The sequence below is a fragment of the Eschscholzia californica genome, unplaced genomic scaffold (genome assembly GCF_041429995.1).
Source record: "Eschscholzia californica isolate CP2 unplaced genomic scaffold, dmEscCali1.0.p SCAF_6, whole genome shotgun sequence".
NCBI lineage: Eukaryota > Viridiplantae > Streptophyta > Magnoliopsida > Ranunculales > Papaveraceae > Eschscholzia > Eschscholzia californica.
Window position 1 is genome coordinate 35019886 of NW_028238483.1, and position 22703 is coordinate 35042588.

The 22703-nt window shown below is 34.9% G+C and overlaps 2 protein-coding genes and 1 long non-coding RNA gene across 7 annotated transcripts; all 3 read right to left on the reverse strand.

The window, feature by feature from the left end:
* Nucleotides 1-1177: 1177 nt before the first annotated feature.
* Nucleotides 1178-13891, reverse strand: LOC147534046 (uncharacterized). 2 transcript variants are annotated; one of them, XR_015227521.1, is made up of 4 exons: nucleotides 13661-13857; nucleotides 13111-13180; nucleotides 3997-4558; nucleotides 1178-2715 (listed from the first exon to the last, which is right to left on the reverse strand). It is a non-coding gene; the product is annotated as an uncharacterized LOC147534046 (long non-coding RNA). The 2 variants fall into 2 exon arrangements; XR_015227520.1 differs by lacking the exon at nucleotides 13111-13180 and having other exon boundaries at nucleotides 13661-13891.
* Nucleotides 10784-12607, reverse strand: LOC147534047 (putative LL-diaminopimelate aminotransferase, chloroplastic). The gene is made up of 4 exons (XM_086647358.1): nucleotides 12432-12607; nucleotides 11956-12018; nucleotides 11425-11529; nucleotides 10784-11131 (listed from the first exon to the last, which is right to left on the reverse strand). The coding sequence occupies exons 1-4, from the start codon at nucleotides 12438-12440 to the stop codon at nucleotides 11066-11068; spliced, it is 243 nt and encodes an 80-aa protein (XP_086503484.1). The 5' UTR covers nucleotides 12441-12607; the 3' UTR covers nucleotides 10784-11065.
* A 3421-nt stretch (nucleotides 13892-17312) lies between the features above and the next one.
* On the reverse strand, nucleotides 17313-22028 carry LOC147534048 (putative protease Do-like 14). Of its 4 annotated transcripts, XR_015227898.1 has the most exons (12): nucleotides 21923-22025; nucleotides 21571-21805; nucleotides 21242-21427; nucleotides 20995-21122; nucleotides 20512-20723; nucleotides 20196-20277; nucleotides 19424-19566; nucleotides 19084-19204; nucleotides 18492-18584; nucleotides 17875-17987; nucleotides 17518-17664; nucleotides 17313-17425 (listed from the first exon to the last, which is right to left on the reverse strand). XR_015227898.1 is itself a non-coding variant. In XM_086649083.1 (11 exons), exons 1-10 carry the CDS (start codon nucleotides 21935-21937, stop codon nucleotides 17871-17873), a joined length of 1332 nt encoding a protein of 443 aa, XP_086505209.1. In that variant the 5' UTR covers nucleotides 21938-22025; the 3' UTR covers nucleotides 17313-17664; nucleotides 17869-17870. The 4 variants fall into 4 exon arrangements, 3 of the variants coding, with proteins under 3 accessions (XP_086505209.1, XP_086505210.1, XP_086505208.1); XM_086649083.1 differs by having other exon boundaries at nucleotides 17313-17664; nucleotides 17869-17987; XM_086649084.1 differs by lacking the exon at nucleotides 17313-17425 and having other exon boundaries at nucleotides 17432-17664; nucleotides 21571-21729; nucleotides 21923-22028.
* Nucleotides 22029-22703: the final 675 nt, after the last annotated feature.

Sequence of the window (22703 nt, forward strand, 5' to 3'; positions counted from 1 at the left end):
CCTTTCCAAGAGTGAGGCTTCCTCTATTTATAGGGTGTAGAGGATAGTAACCGCTCTTGGGGGAGCAGGGTTGTTGGATCCGCAATAGTAGGATCACACTAGACTGCTTCCGTGGCCGTTGATCTCTTGAGAGAGAAGGGTAGCCTTACGATACCCGTTGCCCTAGCCTGTTCGTTGCCAGTAGAAATAGTCCACCACTCCTTTAAAGTAGCGCAAGACTCGGTCTTCTACCATGACCCCAACGTGTAGCAGAATGCTAGGATTGGACTGACCCAATCTCTAACAATTCGGCCACGTGTACGCACAACTAGCTGGAGTGTGGGTGGATCGTCATGGCAGACTTTATCTCGGCATGCCAGGAACGTGGGCTTGGGTAGGCCTGCTTAGAACTTCTGGGCTTGCGAGGCGTGTTGGGCTTTCGGTGGGCTTCCTTGCTAGACCGTAGAGGCTACTGAAGGCACCCCTCATATGTTACACGAGGGTGGGCGCATAAGGAAGGCCCAATGCTGTTTTTTGTCAATACACTATCCGGAATAGAAAATTTTTAATGGAAGATGTGAACTTTAACGAATTTTTCGGGCGCCAAATTTCAAAGGGAAACAAGTCAACTTCTTCTTCGTCGTCTCTTACCATCAATTCGACTACCACCACCAACTCCGGTCACCACCTCTCATTCCGGTCACCACGATTTCTTTTTCTTCTCCTTCCAATAAAACTACAACCTCCATTTATCTTTCTTCTCTCTACTCCTCCCTCCATTTCTCTCTCTACCCCTCCTCCCTCTTCTCTCCCTCTCTTTAATTAATCCGGCGAAAGGGAGGATCCCCTTCGCCAGAAAGCCAATATGGTTTGGAAAAATCCCAAACCAGACCCGACTAGTGGTTTGGAGTTATCCCAAACATGAATGGTTTGGGAAAATCCCAAACATGAATAGGATTTTGTAAGTAGAAAATTGTACAAAAGTAAAAGCATGATAAGTAAAAGAAATAAGGAAACTCCAATGATAGCTTCTAAGTATCACCAATAATAGTTTTGAAAGATTAAGCATGCAGATTGAACCCAACGAAAAAGAGATACACACAAATATCAAATACTATGCAGAAATTCCCTAATGGGTTTATAACCAAAAACAACCATAAGTTAAGTATCTATCATGGTTATAATTGGATACATGCTGGTAGCTAGAAATACCAGCCCTCGTGGAGAAAATCTAGGCCCTTGTAATTGTATTATGGACTTAATGTCCTGAAATGTTGTCTAGATATTGGATACACCCATCATGGTTTTACTTGGATACATGCTGATTTTGTATATAGAATTTTTAACATCCTACCGTTCCAAGTAACCTTTTGTTAATATGATATATAACTAATTTCTCTTAATATAGGTTATTTAAAATTCAAAAGTATTTTTTTCTTAATATATTTCGCTAATTACAACAGATTAAGCTAAAATTTTGAGTACTAATTTTTATGACTGCATTAACTATATACAATTATCAATAATACTTAACAGAAACTTCAAATATCGTACGATTTTCTTATTTATAACAACTTCATATTTATTTTAACGCTTACTTTAAAGAGTGGAGTCATCACTACGGTTATGTCTGACTTGTCTACTTCCAACTAAAACATACCTAAATTAGTAGTTCAAATAAACAACGTTCCTACTCCACTCAAATTTCAACGTTCCTACTCCACTCAAATTTCAGATAAAAACAGTCATTCTAACTCGAGTCAAATTTCAAATTTTACATAAAAAAAACACACTGCCTTATCAAAATACTGAAAACAATGAATATCTGAACACTACTTCATTCAATCACAAAACTAATGAGGACCCACAATTTAGGAACCATGAGTCCCTAACCAATACATTCACGACAATTAGCTTTCATCATCTTCTAGTTTCAAAGTTTCAACCATTCATTATTTAGTTTAGATAGCGAGAGCACTCGGTAACTTAGAGTAAGCGTCAGCGTATAGAAGACTAGCTAGTTAAGGAGTTCTGACATAGTAATGATTTTCATAAGAACACTAGCGAGATGAATCTATTTTCTTGTTTGTAGTAGTAAAATATGAGTCAAGGGATACGAATCTATTTTCTTGTTTTGGCTACTAGTGGAAAGTAGTGGTATGGGCATATGAGCAGCTAACTATGGGAAGTTGTAACTAATGCATACTTGTAAGAAGACAAGGTTGGCATATAATCATTTAACAGCTACCCAAATTAGGTATCCGCCACTCTACGCCGCCTACTTGGGTTCCACACTTCTACTTAGTATATGCAACAGAACTCTCAACTACTTATCATGATAATTTTTGTATTTACACGTTTTTACGACAAGCCAAGCCGAGAGATATGGCCACGTAAAAGAATCTAGAGTCAGGGTTGGTCATAGACAGATTGGTGGGAATAGAAGGATCAGCCCTAACCTTAATTCGCATCACATGTTAATTTGTCGATGCAAAATCATATATTTCACGTTGCCGAAGTTTTTCTCTCTGACAAGCTACTCCAACATCAATTAAATGTCATATTGTAAATATTTGAAGAGTAAAATAAAATAATGCTGGGACATACCAGACATAAATCAGCTGAGATCGTGTGTCTTGTAAGCTTGAGCTACTCAGTCACTAGCTGGGGTAAGCTTTCTATTGTACCAGTTTGAGTCCTCAAGAGTCAAGATAGCCATGGATTCAAATTTTTGTCCTGTAAAAGTTTAAAACTCTCTTTGAATAAGCTACCCATCAAAATTTACTTGAATTACACCGACACCAATTTGTAAAAATATAATTAAATGAAAGGGATCGGAAGACGAAAGCTTAAAAAGACATTAAAACCTAAGATATTGTTTCCTAATTCCTAATATGTATTTGATGCAAACTTGAAGCTACTGACAACTGGTTCACAAATCATTTGTTATTTATCTTGTTCGGCATAATACAAAGTGATTTAGGGCGTCAGTTCAAGGCTCTGTTATGTCTTAAATATCCTAATATACTGGGTCAATATATGCTGCACTTGAGGTCAACGCTCTAACACAGGCCGGGTTCTTCATGATATCATATACTCATGTTATGTATCCCCTAAACTATGACTATAGTTCCCCTAAATTTTGTTCAACGTGGCCAAAGTTCTGGAGAATCTGGACTACTTTAGTTACACACTGATGATTTCGAAACTTACAAATCTATGTAGCACAATTAAAATAAATTTAACCAATTTGTGGGGATGAGACTATTGAGTGACACATTATTGTGAAACTTTTGGAAGTACAAGCTGCTACTAACTCATGAATTCAAGAGACATCATACTTTTTTTTAATCTTGAAGCGACCAACCCATAAGTTTTGTACACACAATAAGCCGGTAATCCTATATCATGTGTGTGTATAGAGTACAGACCATCTTACTCGGACTAAGTTTATGAACTAGTTCGGTATAGAGTGCACAACAACTAAATGCAGCATTCAAGAATATTATATCGATTACTATTGGCAAGGTCATCTTCAAGCTCACGACCATTTACAGGATGAACTAAAGAATATCTGTACATTTACTATTTACAAAGTAATATGACAAGTAATAACACATAACTATTCCATAAAATTAGCCAAGAAACTTTAATCTACAGTCCTAAGATATCTATTCATCGACCCAAACACATATAAACCATACAAAAATTGGTTTTAGGTGTACAAAGTAGCAACTCAAACATAGTACTTAAGCATTACCCAGTTTCAAAGATTTGAGATCTCATAAAGAAACAAATATTTGACATAAATGGATAAATAGTAATTTAGATCAATGTTAGCGAGTGAGAGAAATGTGCTTGCATTAATAGTTTAGGGTAGTGCGATCTTCTCCTCTGGTATGATGAAATTAAACTTGACTGAAACAGATACACAATTTCGTTGTCATTGTAACGCGTATGTAATATCGGGTGCAAGCCTAGGATAGAAACACAATAAAAGAATGGGTTTCGACAAACCTTGTGATTTGGACATCTCACTCCAGCTCCGCTTCTCCACGGTTCGTTTCATTAATCATGAACCAAATGCCCAAGCAAAAAACCATGAAAAACAAGAAAGTTCATCAACCATATAAAAAAATGGGTACATGATTATGGAAGTTCTTATTCTATTATATTAGAATATATTTTGACTTAATAATGAAATGTTAATTATTTTAAATCGGTTGCCTGTAAAACCTAAAAGAAGTCAACATACCTTTCACCAACCATATATTTTGGGTTTCTTTCAAAACGAAAGTTATATAGCAACTGAAGGCCACACACTAAAAGAATTAAACAAAAACGCAGAAACATAATTACATTTTTAGGGTGCAGATGCATATATGTACCAAAAAAGGTCCGCAACAGAAATTATGTCACATTTATCTCTACTCTATATCTATTGATTTTCTCGAGAAGCCACTGAATGATTTCAGAGGCAATAATTGTTTGTATGGAAAAACGTACCCCAAGAAAAACACATGGTCAAGCATTCAATAGCTTCCCAATAAATACTTCTCGCGCATCCTATCATCGATGGCTATATACACCACAAAACAACCATAGATTAAGTATTTATCAAGTAGCTAGAAGAACCAGTACCAATGTAGAAAATTTTAGCCCTCCTAATGTAGTTTTCACAAGTTGGCGCTTGTTAATATTGTTTTCAGCAAATACTGTTTTAAATTCAAAAAAATATATGAATATGTGATAACAATTAAAAATATAAATTCAGAAACAAAAAAATTTTACAAAAATAAAGCACAGTCAATAAACTAAGATAAAAATATTTTTGCCTGTAAAAGCACGAAAAAGGAAAACAAGTATGGGAACCCCCTTGATAGCGTTAGTTTGCCTAATTATCACCAATAATAGTCTTGAAAGATTAAGCATGCACATTGAACCGAACAAAAAGGAGATGCACAAATATCAAATACTTTGCAGAAATTCCCTGTGGCAGTGAAGAACATGAAGAGACTATCAAAGTAACCCTGCCTAAGGTACCAAACAAACTAAATAACAAACATGACAACAACGATTTAAAAAAGTTTCGAAAGAAGAACAACAAAATGTAGGATTTTACTTCAGTAGAAGGAACAAACAAACTTCACCAACGATAGTCTTAACATATTAAGCATGTACATGAACCCCTGGACAAGGAGGTACTGACTATAACAATTCGTTAACGAGAAAGAGAAAATGCGTGAACAACGCATGTTCAAACATTAATAGCTTCATTACAAATACTTATCACGCAACCTGTCATGGATAACATGGCTTCTTTTTTTTTTAGAGAACACAAAACCACAACAAGTTGAGTATCTATAGAGAAGCTATAAAAAACATTCCCCGATGGAAAAATTTTGGGCTCTAAGTATGTGTTAAAAGTTGATGTTGGTTGATTAGAGAACAAGAAAATATATAGAATACATGACCAATTGTTCAAGCATCACTAGCTGCCCTATAAATACTTCTCGCGCAACCTATCATAGATAATATGGCTTTATACACCACAAAAGCACCATAAGTTAAGTATCTATTGAGTTGCTAGAAAAATACAGTCCCAACGGAGAAAATTTGGGCCCTTGCAAAATACTTTTCCCAGCTAGTTTTATAGAAACAGGAAAACACATAAATATGTCACTTGGTCCCAGCATCAATTGCTTTACCATAAATACTTCTCGCGCAACCTATCATGAATTGCTATATGCACCACAAAACCACCATAGGTTAAGAATTTATCGAGTAGCTAGAAATACCAGTACCTATGCAGAAATTTTGGCCCTCATAATATAGTTTTTAAATGTGTGCTTGTTAATATTGTGTTCAGCAAATAATGTTTTAAATTAAAAAAAATATTAATATGTTAAGAGAATCAAAATTATTAATTCAGAAACTAGAAATATATTTTGGAAACAGAAAATTGTATAAAAATAGTGCACTCAATAAACTAAGATATCTACACTTTTTGCTTCTAAAAGCATGAACAAGTAAAACAAATATGCAGACTTGCTTACTACCTTTAGTTGGCCTAATGATCGCCAACGATAGTCTTAAAAGATTAAGCATGTATATTGAACCCACCAAAAAGGAGATATACACAAAGATCAAATACTATACAGAAATCCTCTACGACAGTCAAGACAAAGAAGAGACACTTAAATATCAAAAACCAAATATAGAACGATCTAAGTAACAAAGATGACAACAACAATTTCAAAAAGTTCGGGAAGAAGAACAGCAAAACGTAGGATTTTACTTCAGTGGAAGGTACAAAGCAAACTTCACAGACGATAGTCAAACAGATTAAGCATGTATATGAACCCCTACACAAGAACGTACTAATTTTAACAATTCATTAAGGATTAAGACCTCAAAGTGATATCAACGTTAATTAGAAAACTAGTATATACATGAAAAACACATGTTCAAGCATCAATAGCTTCCCTATAAATACTTCTCGCGCAACCTGTCATGGATAACATGGCTTTTTACACCACAAAACCATAACAAGTTAAGTATCTATCGAGTAGCAATAAAAAACAATCCCTGTTGGAAAACATTTGGGCTCTTTTAAAGTATGAGTTAAAAGTTGATGGTTGTTGATTAGAAAACAAAAAAATATATAGAATGCATGGCCCATTCTTCAAGCATCAATAGTTGCTCAATAAATACTTCTCGCGCAACCTATCATGGATCTTATGGCTTTATACACCACAAAACCACCATAAGTTAAGCATCTATTGAGTAGCTAGAAATAACAGCCCCAATGGAGAAAATTTGGGCCCTTGCAAATTACTTTTTCGAAACTGGATCTTTAGAAACAGGAAAATACATAAATCCATGTCCCTTGGTTCAAGCATCAATAACTTTACCATAAATACTTCTCGCGCAACCTATCATGGATGGCTATATGCACCACAAGACCACCATAGGTTAAGTATTTATCGACTAGCTAGAAACACCAGTACCGATGTAAAAATTTTGTCCCTCATAAATCATAATATAGGTTTTAAAGGTTGACGCTTGTTAATATTGTTTTCAGCAAATAATGTTTTAAATTCGAAAAATATATTAATATGTTATGACAATCAAAATTATTAATTCAGAAACAAGAAATATATTTTGGAAACAGAAAATTGTGCAAAAATAGAGCACACTCAATAAACTAAGATATAAACACTTTTTGCTTCTAAACACATGAATAACTAAACAAATATGAAAACTCTCTTACTAGCTTTAGTTGGCTTAATTATCACCTACAATAATCTTAAGAGATTAAGCATGCACATTGAAGAGACACATATCAAATACTATCGGAAATTCCATAGGACAGTCACGCCTATGAAGAGACACATACATATCAAAAACCAATTATAAAATAATCTAAGTAACCCTGCCTAAGATACCAAACAAACTAAATAACAAAGATGACAACAGCAAATTCAAAAGTTCGGGAAGAAGAACAGCAAAACGTAGGTTTACTTAAGTAGAAGGTACCAAGCAAACATCACTGACGATAGTCAAAGAGATTAAGCATGTATATGAATCCCTAGACAAGGGCGTAATAATTTTAACAATTCATTAAGGATTAAGACCTCAAAGGGATATCAATGCTAATTAGAAAACTAGTATATACGTGAAAAACACATGTTCAAGCATCAATAGCTTCCCTATAAATACTTCTCGCGCAACCTGTTATGGATAACATGGCTTTTTACACCACAAAACCACAACAGGTTAAGTATCTATCGAGTAGCTATAAAAAACAGTCTCTGTCGGAAAACATTTGGGCTCTTTTAAAGTATGTGTTAAAAGTCGATGTTGGTTGATTAGACAACAAGAACATATATATAATATATGACCCATTGTTCAAGCAACAATAGCTGCCTTCTAAATACTTCTCGCGCAACCTATCATGAAAAATATGGCTTTATACACCACAAAACCACCATAAGTTAATTATTTATTATGTAGCTAGATATAACAGTCCAATGGAAAAAATTTGGGTTCTTGAAAAATGCTTTTCCGGAGCTGGTTTTTTGGAAACAGGAAAATATATAAATACATATCACTTTGTTCAAGCATCAACAGCTTTACCATAAATACTTCTCGCGCAACCTATCATGGATTATTATATGCACCACAAAACCACCAATAGGTTAAGTATTTATCGAATAGCTAGAAAGTAACACCAGTACCTATGTAGAAATTTTGCCCTAATAATATAGTTTTTAAAAGTTGGCACTTGTTAATATTGTTTTCAGCAAATTATGTTTTAAATTCAAAAAATATATTAAATGTAATAACAATCAAAATTTTAATAAACCATATATATTTTGTAAGCAGAAAATTGCACAAAAATAGTGTAAACCATGATATAAAAAAATTATTGTAAAAGCATGAACAAGAGAAACAAATACGGAAACTCGCTTACTAGCTTTAGTTGGCGTAATTATCACCTACAATAATCTTTAAAGATTAAGCATGCACATTGAACCCAACATAAAGGAGATACACACAAATATCAAATACTATCAGAAATTCCCTAGGACAGTCACGACTACGAAGAGACACATAAATATCAAAAACCAATTAAAAAACAATCTAAGTAACCCTGCCTAAGATACCAAACAAACTAAATAACAAAGATGACAACAGCAAATTCAAAAGTTCGGGAAGAAGAACAACAAAACGTAGGTTTTACTTAAGTGGAATGTACCAAGCAAACATCGCCGACGATAGTCAAAGAGATTAAACGTGTATATGAATCTCTAGACAAGGACGTACTAATTTTAACAATTCATTGAGGATTAAGACCTCAAAGGGATATCAACGTTAATTAGAAAAATAGTATATACATGAAAAACACGTGTTCAAGCATCAATAGCTTCCCAATAAATACTTCTCGCGCAACCTGTCATGGATAACATGGCTTTTTACACCACAAAACCACAACAAGTCAAGTATCTATCGAGTAGCTATAAAAAACAGTCCCTGTTGGAAAACATTTGGGTTCTTTTAAAGTATGAGTAAAAGGTTGATGGTTGTTGATTAGAAAACAAAAAAAATATATATAGAACGCATGGCCCATTCTTCAAGCATCAATAGTTGCCCAATAAATACTTCTCGCGCAACCTATCATGGATCTTATGGCTTTATACACCACAAAACCACCATAAGTTAAGCATCTATTGAGTAGCTAGAAATAACAGCCCCAATGGAGAAAATTTGGGCCCTTGCAAATTACTTTTTCGAAACTGGGTTTTCAGAAACAGGAAAATACATAAATCCATGTCCCTCTTGGTTCAAGCATCAATAGCTTTACCATAAATACTTCTCGCGCAACCTATCATGGATGGCTATATGCACCACAAGACCACCATAGGTTAAGTATTTATCAACTACCTAGAAACACCAGTACCGATGTAAAAATTTTGTCCCTCATAAATCATAATATAGGTTTTAAAGGTTGACGCTTGTTAATATTGTTTTCAGCAAATAATGTTTTAAATTCGAAAAATATATTAATACTAGGGTATAGCCCGTGCCTCCGGCACGGATAATAATATAAAGACTAACTTGGTTGATTTTTTATTGAAATAAATAAAAAGAGAAGAAATTCTGAAATAGCATAATGGGTGCTTTTAAAGTTGTTTTTATTCTGGTAGTTGCCCAGTTTTTATGTTGCCATTTTTCTTCTTAATTTGTAACCTTCAAACACCATATCTAACTTCCATTTCATTAAAGGTATAGCATGTAGCCACGTACCCTAAGCCACACATTCTATTGGAAAGTGAAATTCTAAAGAATCACAACAATGTCAAAAATGTAAGATATAAACATGAACATGAAAAATAATTTCTCCCCACCATCACTTAATGGATATTGGATAACTAATACGTATCAAATTCCACACCTAAGAAATTTACTGCATCAAGGTGTCCGGATTTATATTTTCCTTCACTACATTTAGTAATAATTTGCTTGGTTCAATTAAATAAAATCTTTTCGACAAAAAGAAGATTAAATAAAATCTAGAAAAATGTATATGGTTAATGAACCACTATGATTGTTAATTCAGTGTGACATTTTGGAAACAGAAGGAGGAACAATTTTAACAGTGAAATTCTTAGGCAATTTAACAGTTTTGTTAGAGGTTCCAGCAAGACCAACACTAACTTGAAAAGCTGAGACAGGAGCTGATGGATCTTGACCCCATGATCCAACAACTCCACCTTTACAACAATTTGTGAATTGTTGATTATAAGGAACTCCAGGCATCACATCAACAACTGTTGGATTCTTCTTACAACAATGAGGTACATTTCCTTTGAATTTAGAACAATCTCCTTGTTCTGTTGTTTGACTTCCAGCATAATGTCCACCCTGGACTCATTATATGTCTGTACATTTGAAAATTGTTCATCGTTACCGTTGCCTGAAATACGACTATATGTAACAGTTGTTAGTTTCTTCAGATCGAGTTTTGACGTTCTTCGCCTTTTAGTCAGAGTGTTTGTGTTCTTCTAGGGTAAGAAGAGGGGAGAGGACCATGAGAGGGACCGTGAGAGGAGAGAGAGAGAGAGAGAGAGAGAGAGAGAGAGAGACTGAGAGAGAGAGAGAGAGAGAGACACTGAGAGAGAGAGACACTGAGAGAGAGAGAGAGAGAGAGGGACACTGAGAGAAACACTGAGAGAGAGAGAGAGAGAGAGAGAGAGAGAGAGAGAGAGAGAGAGAGAGAGAGAGAGAGAGAGAGCAGGAGAGATAGAGAGAAATAAAGAAGAAAAAAAGAGAAAGAGAGGAGGAGATGAAGAGTAGACGGCAAAAAACATAAATTCAATTTTTGGACCTAACATGAAAATGTTCTCTAAGTCAAATCTTGTTGACCAAAGTCTTTATGCCCTGGAGACTTTTCTTTATGCCCCAAAGCCGCGGCCAAAGAAATTAACATCGCCAATGATGTAAATCTAGATATTGAGATGTTAAAAGATTTAACGAACTTATTGAAGGAGATGATTGTCCAAGGGAAAAAGAAGATGTATGATTAGATTAATGTTACCGGATAAGATGGATCTTGAACCGCAATTGACACGTTTGCCCCAAAAAGAAGCTGCAATTTTAGACACCAAAGAACAAAGTCATTAAAGCTTAAAAAGTTTAACTAAAATATAATAAGCTCAACAATGAACCAGCAATGGGGAAACCATATTCTAGTAATCAGAAGTTTTACTTTTAAACTATGTAACATTGATATTAGTTTTAATATTTTTTTCCTTGTCTTAAATGTAGATACTCTTATCCAATACTCAAATGCTTTTGGACACTCAGATTGGGACTTTGTATCAGCAATAGGCATAAAGAAACATGTAAACATAAATTGAACACCCCTAAACTAAAACAAACCTGAAGACGGGAAATGTCACACTTCGCACCATCAGACACAAATATATCGCTATCCGCTATCCCAAGGTCTGGGTAATACGTCGATGCAATTTTAGCCCTTAGTAGCTGCAAAGATGAAAATTGTGGTTAGCCGCCTAAGAATGGAAGACATGCTTTGCTTGTTGAGCTTATGATCAGTAACCATATTATTATATACTGTTATAACTTATAAAAACCATATGGTATTTTTCACAATGAATATTCATAACAGTAGAATAAGCACAAAGTTCACAGTGTTTAGGTTGTCATGATATTCTATCACTTTTACAAGAGAAGTAACATGATAATAAGAAATCAGCCTTTAACGACACTTCAAAATTTTGATTCTTCCAACATGGTTTTGAAAATAAACATTATAGAAGTACCAAATGAACCAAGGTAAGGAAGATAATAACTTCAGAAGCAACACATGCAGAGTTAAACCTGACGTTTTCCTGATTAAGAAACCCTTGGCATCCGGTAAAACACACAAACACAAGAAAAAAGACATACTTTTTCACCTTGTTCAGCTCCATAACCACTGTAACCCTCCAAAGTCGACAATGCTTTTGCTCTCTGCAATTAGAAGTTAGAACAATTTTGAGTGAGTCAGAAACATGAAAAAGTTCTTATTTCTTGAGATCGCAACTTTAAGTGAAAAATATGGATGTGGTCAGGAGAGGTTCTTGCAAACAGACACAAAACAAATTGGATATTAAGCCTACAGAAGGGCCAAGAATTGTAACCTTCCACACATATTATGCTACTAGAAATTAATTTTGGCCTTTTTTAGAAGCAAAAAAAGAAATTCAAATGATCAATTGAAGGCACAACTTCTTAAAAGTTTGTGGAATGTGGCTAAACGAATTTCCTTTTACATTTAATGGAAGAATCATCGATAATGCTCTTAATTTTTAAAAATAAAGTTTCTCGACAGAATATCAATGTAACAAAAGGGTTCTAAATATCTTTAGAAGTAGAAGTATTACCTCTGCCATGGCAGATGTTATAACATCAGGAATGGGCTCGGTTGTGTCGCCAATTCCAAGACTTATCACCTTTGCATCAGGGTACTTCTGCAAGTGAGCTCCCCTTCTTCTGGCAATCTAAGTAGAGAGCAAACGGACAGACATTAAGAAGTCAATCATATTGGTTAGACTATAGAAGCATAATGATTTTATCCTTTTGGGTTGTGACATTTGTTAGTAAATGTCACACTTTACAACAAATAAAGTGAAGAAATATAAAACATTTCCAACCTAAGGAAATATAAATCCTTAGGCAATTTCACTGTTAAATAAAATCTAGAAAAATGTATATGGGTTGGGGACAATCAAAATTATTAATTCAGAAACAAGAAATATATTTTGGAAACAGAATATTGTGCAAAAATTGTGCACACTGGATAAACTGAGATTAGAACACTTTTTGCTTCTAAACACATGAATAACTAAAACAAATATGGAAACTCTCTTACTAGCTTTAGTTGGCCTAAATAATAGTCTTACAAGATTAAGAAATTCCCTATGACAGTAAAGACTATGAAGCAAAACACGAATATCAAAAACCATATATAAAACAACCTAAAGGTGCCAAACAAACCAAATAACCAACGCGACAACAGAAATTCAAAAAGTGCGGGAAGAACAACAAAATGTAGGGTTTTACTTGAGTGAAGCAGCAGTATCACCAACATATTCTCCTCGACAAAATTGATAGCACAGTCCGCAGGTTTATCCTGCAAAAGAAGAGTAGTATTATGGAAGTGTTCATGAGAATAGATAGGAAACAAATTATTAGTAAAATTAGTATCTAACTACTCCTAGGTCTATCAACACTGGGATCTCTAAATACTGATGGAGCAGTTTCCATAATCACGAATGGTTCCATATGAACCCTATAAAATTCAAGAATTTGCAAAATACTCATTAACGGGAAGGTGATAAAAGCACCGAACTAGTAGAACTCGGCCGAACTACTTACAAACCCTATCAAGAAAACCCGGTGGATAAAACCCTATCAAGAAAACCCAGTCGATAAAACCCTATCAGAAAACCCAATCGATAAAACCCTATCAAAAAAACCTAATCAAGAAACCCTAGTAATTTCGGAGATGCATAAACTACTGCATAATTTCAAGATCGATAGAAGCGATATGGGCAGAAGAGAAAAACCCTAAGAATTACTTCAATGGAGATGGAAAAGGATAAGTAATTACTCTGTTTAAAGAAAGAACCAAGAAAACCAGAAACCCTAATCTGGCCGATTTTGTTCGTTAGGATGTTTCGTTCTTCCGTCGTCGTTCTTGTCTCCATCGTCGTTCATCGTTCTTCCCGCGTTGTTCTTTTCTTCCCGGCCTTCTCCCGCGTTCTTGATTTCCCCGCATTTTTTCCCCAATTTTAGACCCTTTCCCTATTTCGCGTAAAAATAAAGCGTGCTTTGAACGCATGAAATGCCCATTTCTTTCTTTATTGTTACCGTTATAAAGAGGAAGCCCGAGTGCCCGGCCCCAACCCATTTTTTCTAAACACCCAGACCGTTTTTACTAAAAATGCACCTTTTCCTAGAACAAATGAAACTCCCCCTCGTAATAATAAATAAAGACGAGGGTAATTCCCCTCAGGAAACCTTATAACAACTACCAATTTGATATAGTTGTTGTCATGATTTACGGTTTTGACGTGTTTAACACACTATGTGTGACTACATGAAGACCATTGTCCAACGACATCGCATTATATCATGATACAAGTTGATAGTTTTATTATTTCGACAATAAAAAAAAAACTTATAGTTTTATGTGAATGACATACACTAAATCGACCATCCTACAGTGGAAAAAGGTAGATCCGTTAGAGAAGTAAATGCAGGGAACAAAACCTAGGAAGAAGTAACTAATGCCTCAATATAAAGTAATTGATAGTGTTAACGTAAAATTCAAAATCCTGAAGTTCCCAAGTTCAATTTTCACAAGAGATAGAGTCCAAGAATATTAAATTTGGATTATTAAAAGTACGAATAAAGAATAAGTTTGTTGGGATTTAGGATATTTACTATGTTGTTGGACTTTAGACCCCACTCATTATCAGTTTAACTTCGGCGATTATCAAGTTTATCATATCGTGATGATGTATCAATGTCATGTATCGTAGTCGATTTCCCAAAAAAAGGCAACAAATAAAGGAAAACGCTGGAAAATATTAATTTTTATTTGAATAATTTCAATGTATGGGCTCTGGCTCCCAATTTTGAGAGTCCCTGAATTTTAGGAGCTCCTAAACTTTTTCAACTTCAATGTTTGGGTCTTTTAAATCCAAATTATGTACGTGTTTGTGATTTTGATTTCAATTTTTTACTATAAATTATTAGTTTCAAATATAAAATTTAAATTTGATATTAGGGTACAGAGAGAATTTTAAAAAGATAAAAAAAAAATATATATTTAAAGAAAGAAACCAAAAAAAATTAATGGGAGACCCCCCAACGACCACATTTTAAATTTGGTAACTCAACCCCACCCACTACGGACTTGCTCTTAGTTATACCATTCGAACTCTAAATCTCTGACATTCGCTATAATCTCATTTTCTTTCTTTGTACCTTCTTTGATCTTCAAACAAAATCCCTAAAAATCTAACTCTCTACCTTCGGATCTCTTAACCCTTAAATTTAGATCATTTATGATTTGATATGTTAAATTCTTTTCTTTTTCTTTCTTTTCACTTTTACTTTATAATTCGTCAATTATCTTTTTAGTATTCTAATGAAAAACAAAGTTGCAAGATTGAAATACTACATAAAAAAATCTAGTAAAAATGTTATGTTACAGTTATTTTCTTTTAAACGAAGTATAACATTGTCGATGTTATTATCTTATGTTGAATCAAGTGTTAAATATAAATCACTGTTAACATTTAAAATAGCTTAACATAAAAAATGTTTACATATTTAAATAAATAAAGTTCTAAATCGAAAAAAATAGATAATATGGGAGGTACATGTCGAGTGTTTTGGTCTGAGGCTTGGATGAGACCTCGTGTAACCTTTAAGCACACAAGCCCACTAAATCTAGTGAGTTGGTCCGGTATTACTCTGTCATTGTATTCGGACATAGAAAGACCACCTCGGACTCAAGTGAGATACCACACTTGTGGCCATTTTTCTCTCACCCCTAAACCACTCAAAGTTAAGGCTAACAACTGTAATCACCACCAAACGAGAAAAAAAAAAAAAAAACTGTAAACTACATCAGCCCGACTAGTGGGGTTGACACTTGACTAGTCGACCAGTACACTACATCCAAACACGCCCTAAAAGACTTCTTAGACATAAACTAAAACCAGCCCGCCAGAGCTCGAGATTAGACTAAACTAAACTAAACGAGGCAGCAATTTGGGTTGTTCTAGATTTTGGGCTATGAACCTTTTTTTAAGGAAATGTCGAGAGAAGTAAACTTTTTTTTTTTTTTGTTAAAAGATAAGAAGCGAACTTCTTATTGGTAAACATTAGTTCAGGTTTATGCACTACAAGATTAAGGTTTATGAATTACTATTTTTCAGTGCACTTTGTAACAGGATTCTGTTTTATCAACTTGAGCAGCATTTCCAGATGAGTATTGCTAGGGAACAAGAAAAACTAGATAGACTCTAGGTAGAATTCACATCTCGAAATTCTCCTTCCTCGACACCATATGTCCCTTTAGTGGCGGGATCATTAGCACGCTCACCAGCCTGTGTGTTCATTTTTTTTTTTTTTGAGTATTGACTACAATGGTCAATACTCAAAAAGCATTAAAAATGTTGAAAGCAAACTAAGATTTGTTCAGAAATCTTAAAAAAAATATTTTCACGTCTGGTTCCCTATTATCCCCAAATTTTGGGTTTTTAAATTATCCTCCCAAATCTTTTTGTTAAACATCCACTTTTAATGCTTTTATTTTCTTCTTCCCCTTCTTTGTTCCAAGTCCAACCACCATCAACACAGGCTACCATTTATTCGGCCGAAAATAACTCCGGCAATCATCTCTTTTCCTTCCTCTTTCTTCATCCCTCTCTCTTTTCTCTTCTCTGTCTTTTCTCTTATCTCTCTCTTTCTCTCTCTTTCAACTCTGTCTGGATTTCCACCAGCAGCAAAATGAACAACAAGAAGCCTACTCAATTGCTTAGTTTCAACAACAAAGGCGCTGATATCTACCTAGAAAATGAGAAAACTTCATCATCATCCATATTACTCAAACCCCTATTATCCCCCATTACCGATCTCACATTTCTCACTAAATTAACGATATTACCTGTTCCTATTAAATCCCCTTGAGTGCTAAAATCAAAGAAGCACCTTCTCTCACTCTTCTTAATGCTTCTCCTAATCCTTGACACCAAGAAACAAACGGAACCCTAAAATTCCTCTTATTAATAAAATGTTCATCATCATCAGGTGTTAAATTTTCACTTTCATCAATGTAATCAACACCAATTGATTCAAGGAATTGAGCTTCAACAAAATGACCAATTCTAATTCTAACAATTATAGGAATCCTTACCCCAACAAAACATAAATGATGGTTCATTAATGTATGATGATAGGACCCCATAGTCTAAGTTTAACTTCTTCATTTGATCAAAATTAAGAAACACAATATCTTATTTAGTGGTGCTTGTTGATTATATTGTGAACAACCATCCCCTCTATTAATGAAGCATTAGGTATGCCTTGAGGTATAATGAATGCATCAAACCGATAACAAATGAAAGAAATTTAACCATACTACGAGCATTTACGCATGGGTTGCTATTGGTGGTAGAGGAAGGTAATGGTGAAGTTTTGTGGGATTTTCCGGTAAAATTTGTTGAATTTAAGGAAATAGAAGAGAATGCAAACAAAAATCAGCTTCAAATTTAATCACGAAGATACAATCTATACAAATTTAACTTGGAGCTTTTTGGTACCAAGAGTCACTCGGCTCCAATTTGTTTGTTAGATTTGTCTACATAAAAGATGATAAATATTAGTGAAAAATGTCGGGTACGTCAGATTCATGAAAATACTTATTATTTGTTCGTGAAGATCCAACTTCACCTCCGCGAACAGATGGATGAAGATGATGATCCAGCTTCATCTTCTTCTATTCATGAAAGTCCACCTTCATCCAACTTGTTCCAGTTGGACAAATTAAGAGAGGAAGTTAGAGAAGAAAGACTGCTATCGCTGCCGACGTGAAGCGAACTGAAGACAAGGTTAATCAAACAGGACACTGAGATAATGTACACTTTTAACTACTTTATTGAATAAATATATGGAAAATTTCATTCGTTTGGAGAAATCGCAAGACTAGTTTAACTGTTTTTATTTCCGGAACGAGTGATTAGATAAACAAGGGTTTAGTCAAGTTTTTATCACGAGAGACTAAAGGAAAAAAAGGAGGATTACTGTTACATATCTGGATTAGCCTCCTCTGGAATAACAGTGAGAACAACAAGTTCATCTTTCGTTCTCTTCACAACCACTTTCAAGGGCTTCCCAACTTTATCCCCCATTGCATCAATAACCTGCAACAATTCCAAAATAGATGTGTGAATGAACAACATTTCTTGTAGAATTTCAAAACATACAAAAGTAAAGGACTAAAGACAACTTATGGGTCTGTGAGACAAAAAGGTACGATGCATAAATGTTTACATCTATCATACGACATATCGTCAAGGCCGCTCGTCTATCCGTTTATGCAGTGAATTGACATCAAGGATGTGGGATTCCTCAATTCACTGGGTTTCTCCTCGATGGTACGATAAATGTGACCATTTGTTGTACCTTATCATGAGAACCTTCTATCGAATTAGAATTCAAACTTCCAATCTTATGTTATGATGAAAAACTAACTAATGTGGCTTCTTAGGATATCCAACATAATGAGAAATTGAGGATGAACAAAGTGGAACAAAAGAAGCATGTGCTTTGACATTCGTAGGCAATGCCTAAATGTGTACTTGCGGGAAGATAGCATCACAAGGACGGAAAAATGAATACAAAAATTAGATAGCCATAACAGATACCTCCTTAATGCTTCCCACAGGAACTCCATCGAATTCTACGACAACATCACCAGGTTGAAATCCAGCACGATCAGCAGGGGATCCTGGTGTTACCTGATTTAGGCATGAATAAGATAAGAATAATAAAAATTGATATGACATGCAATATTCGTACACCAAAAGTTAATTTACAAGTAACAGAGAAGGATATCGCTATTGTTCTCTCTTGTTTATAGCTTGTACATATCATTACTATGGTAGAATAAGTAGTAACAAGGATTAATTATGAACTAATTTTACGAAACAAAGGAACAAACTTTTGAAGAATAGATACGAATATTACAAGGCAATAAAATATAAAATTGAAAAAGATGAAAATATACTAGTTCCTCTTGTTTTCCATTTATGTCACTTCCAGCAAGAAGCACTCTGTCATTATAACCGTCGACATTTTCAACTATTTAGATATGTATGAAAGATAATTTATTGACATAGAATACAGCTGAACTCGGGCCCATCTAACCATTGTGGTACTTTTCCAAATTACATCAGCCTTGATGCCACAAAATACAAAACAGGGAAAGAAAGAAAGAAAGAAAGAAAGAGAACTCACCACTGGTACAAGTACACCTTTGTTAACATTTGGGAATGAGATATCTCTTTCTTTAAGCTGAGCTACAATCATTTCATTGAGATCAAGCATCTTCAATCCAAGCCAAGGTCGAACTACTCTCCTAAAAAGTAGTAGAAAACAACGCCGAGTTAGTCTGTTGTTCTAATCAAAATTTTACATGATAGCTTCCAGCTTTCATATTAGACATGAAACAATTACTAATTGTTCACACTTCGCAGTCTACGATAACTGAAGCGCATAAGTAGAAAGCAAATCTGCTATTTCTTTAGGCATAAATTTTTACGAAAAGGTTAATTGGCATCCAAGTAAATTACCATACCCATTTTTCTTGAAATGGTCTATAATTTTAGAAACAGAATCAATAGGAACGGCAAAGCTTAAACCATCAGCTGCTAATATTTTCATGCGATTTACTCCCACAACTTCTCCATCAAGATTGATAAGAGGTCCACCAGAGTTTCCCTACAAGCAATATCCGATACAAATGTCAATTTGCGGTTATTAGTAGTATGCACCTATGTAAAAGATGGCAAGTCTTTTTTAGTTTTTTGTTGTTGTTTCGGGTTCAGGTACTTCCAGCTCCGGGATATTCCCAGTCACTTAAATGGATATAATCTGAATCTGTAATTACATTTGTGTGCTTGCACAAAGTTGTGATTACTTTAAAAATTACTACTTTAGGTTAATGTCCTCTAACATAAATTTATAATGGTTGATTAAAAGTTACAAATTGAAAGAAGAGATACTAAGGCAACAATGTGAATGTAGATATTCATATGGGATTCTTTAGTTGTCGTACATGTCTTGTAATGGTGCTCCGCTATGCTGCTCATATCCATGTTCATGTTAAATAAGTATACACTAATTGTATTCCTAAAAAAAGTTGGAAAGGAGTTGTTATGCTCCAACATAACACTTGATGAACTTAGAATATGAAGGTAGAAAGATCCATAACCAGCATATGAACCAAGGAAATCTATGCAGTATAAATCCATAGCTTACATAATTTTGGATAACATAACCAATCGTGAAATTTTTTGTTTGCACAGATATCCCTATCCAAATATGAACAAAAGAACAAGCTATATTACCTCATTGATTGCACAGTCAGTTTGTAAATACTCTCTCCGCATCCCTCCAAGACCCAAATCACTACTTTTACGGTCAACACAACTGAATCAAAGATCAAAACAGAAAAAACAGAGAACGGGTGAGTTAGGAGAAAATGTTACGGGATGATTCACAGTACAACATCACTTCTCAACCCGAATTAAGATAGAATGATTCTCCAAATGCAGGTCGACATGGCTAAATACTCACAGTTTTTCCATACATAGCTCATTCTTAGCTAAAAAGGAAAATTCTTGTCGAGACAAAATTCTAATGCTCTGCTCAATAAAACTTTACCTGACAATACCAGCTGTGATAGTGTTCTGCAAAGAAAGTGGACAACCCATAGCTATTACCCAATCTCCTGGGCGGAGTTTAAATGACGAACCGAGCTTTGCTGCTGGTAAAGGAGTTTTCGATTTGATCTTTAAGACAGCAATATCCGAATGAAAATCAGCATTCACAACGGTACCCTCAAATGTTCGACCATCTTGCAAGGTAACATCTACCTGTCATAATAAGGCAAAAAGACAACGTTTCAACCAACAATGGCCATGCAACACTTGATGAAAGTGAAATTCACTACAGATTTGTTGGAAAGAATCTTGCAAAGCTGTAATTTTGTTTTCCTCTTACGCAAAACTATCACAAAGAATTTACGTACATAATTTCTCGTAGAAAAAGGCATGTAATGTAACACATCATATAAATGACACTAAAACAAACATAAGGAAACGAACCTTTCCTATTGGAAAACATAAAAGGAGCACAGCAACGGACCTTTCCTTTCGAGACAGTTCTCGTGCTCTGAAAGTCTACAACTACATGAGCACAAGTCAAGATTGTACCATCAGAATCAATGATAGTTCCTGAACCTATACTCTTCCCTAGTGTCATCCCACGAAAACCTAAAAAACAAATACTCCCAACTTTCAAAACCTTATCACAAAAGAAACCCACATCAAAGTATGTCTACGTACATAATCTAAAAGCAAAATTCTTGTATCAGGCAAGTAATAAGATGCACCTTGTGAGACAGAAATATTGACAACGGCAGGACCAGCTAAAGCAGCAGCATTTGCAATTGAATCCCTTCCTAAGCATCCAGGACAAGATTTCCCACTATCTTTAACTTCTCCATAAGTTTCCTTACTTAAATCTGGTGATGTGTGAGCTCCAGAACCAATTCTAGAAAAATTTAACGGATTGTGCCCTAAATTACAAATGTGAATTACAAATATGAATCACAGAACGAAAATATGCCCTAGAATTACAAATGTGAATTACAAATACGAATACAAAACGAAATAATAGCTAAATAGAATTGTTCTAAGTAACAAAAGGAATTAAGGAAACCTGATTGGGAATAAGTTTTATCCAAAGAAATTGCTGTAAGAGGAAACATTTCTGTTGATCGCCATGGAAGCGAGATTTTTGGAGAAATTGAAATTGATGATGTTTCATTGGCATGATCGGACCATATAAAACCAGCTCCAGTTGCAGATGCAGCGAAAGCTAATAACCGTAGAGAATATTTATTATTATCAGTTGATCTGTGAAAATATCTTCGTGAAAATAGAGAAAAATGTTTCTGCAAAATCAATCAAAATGAAGAAACGGATGAATTGGTTGATGTGTTAATACTAATTTGGTTTTTAAATGTTTGAAGATGATGAAATCTGAATCAAAGTTATGAATTAGTGATTACCAGAAAGATTTTCATTTGTTTAATTGAATCAGTGTGAAGATCAGTTGCAGAAAAACCCCACCAAAAACCTGAAAAGGAACGGTGTTGGAGTTCACAATCGGGCGCTATTATCTGATTAGATGAATATTTTTGGGTTTAGTAATGGTGTGGGCCTGGTTTTATCCGGGTCTGAATCAATAGAGTCTGGTTCGATTTGATGTGTCGGGTTGGGTCGTATAGTGGGTTAGAGAGACGTGTGTTTGAATGGCTACACACAGTCGTTCGTTCGAGATGAGTGGTCTATTTCAAGTTACTGAAGCGAAACTCTATTTCTATAGCCTTTGAAAGCAGTTTGACGGCAACCTAACCTGTTGATACGTACCATATCAGAAAATCAAGAGAGTTTTCTATTTCTTGCCTAACCGTCGCACCGATCAATCGTTTGGGAATTGGGAACGAGTGAGAGAGAGAGAGAGAGAGAGAGAGAGAGGAAGAGAGAGTATAAGATGTAAGAGAAAGAACTAAGCAAGAAGACCACATACAACCAGGTTTTAGTTCACACAATTACGTGAAGTGTAGAGTGGGTGCGTCGTGGCCTAATCCTTAACTCAATGGATCCTCCTGCGCGCCAAGTCAACCAAGGAACGCATGTGGTCTTACATTATTTTCCAAGTGGTGCCTTTAATTTCAAGCGAGGCTCAAAACAATCACTTTAGTTGCTTTGAGTCTGAGACGCCCCTTCTCGTACTAAACCTCTTTTTTCTTTTTTATTAAATGATAAAAACCCACTACGAACAAGACA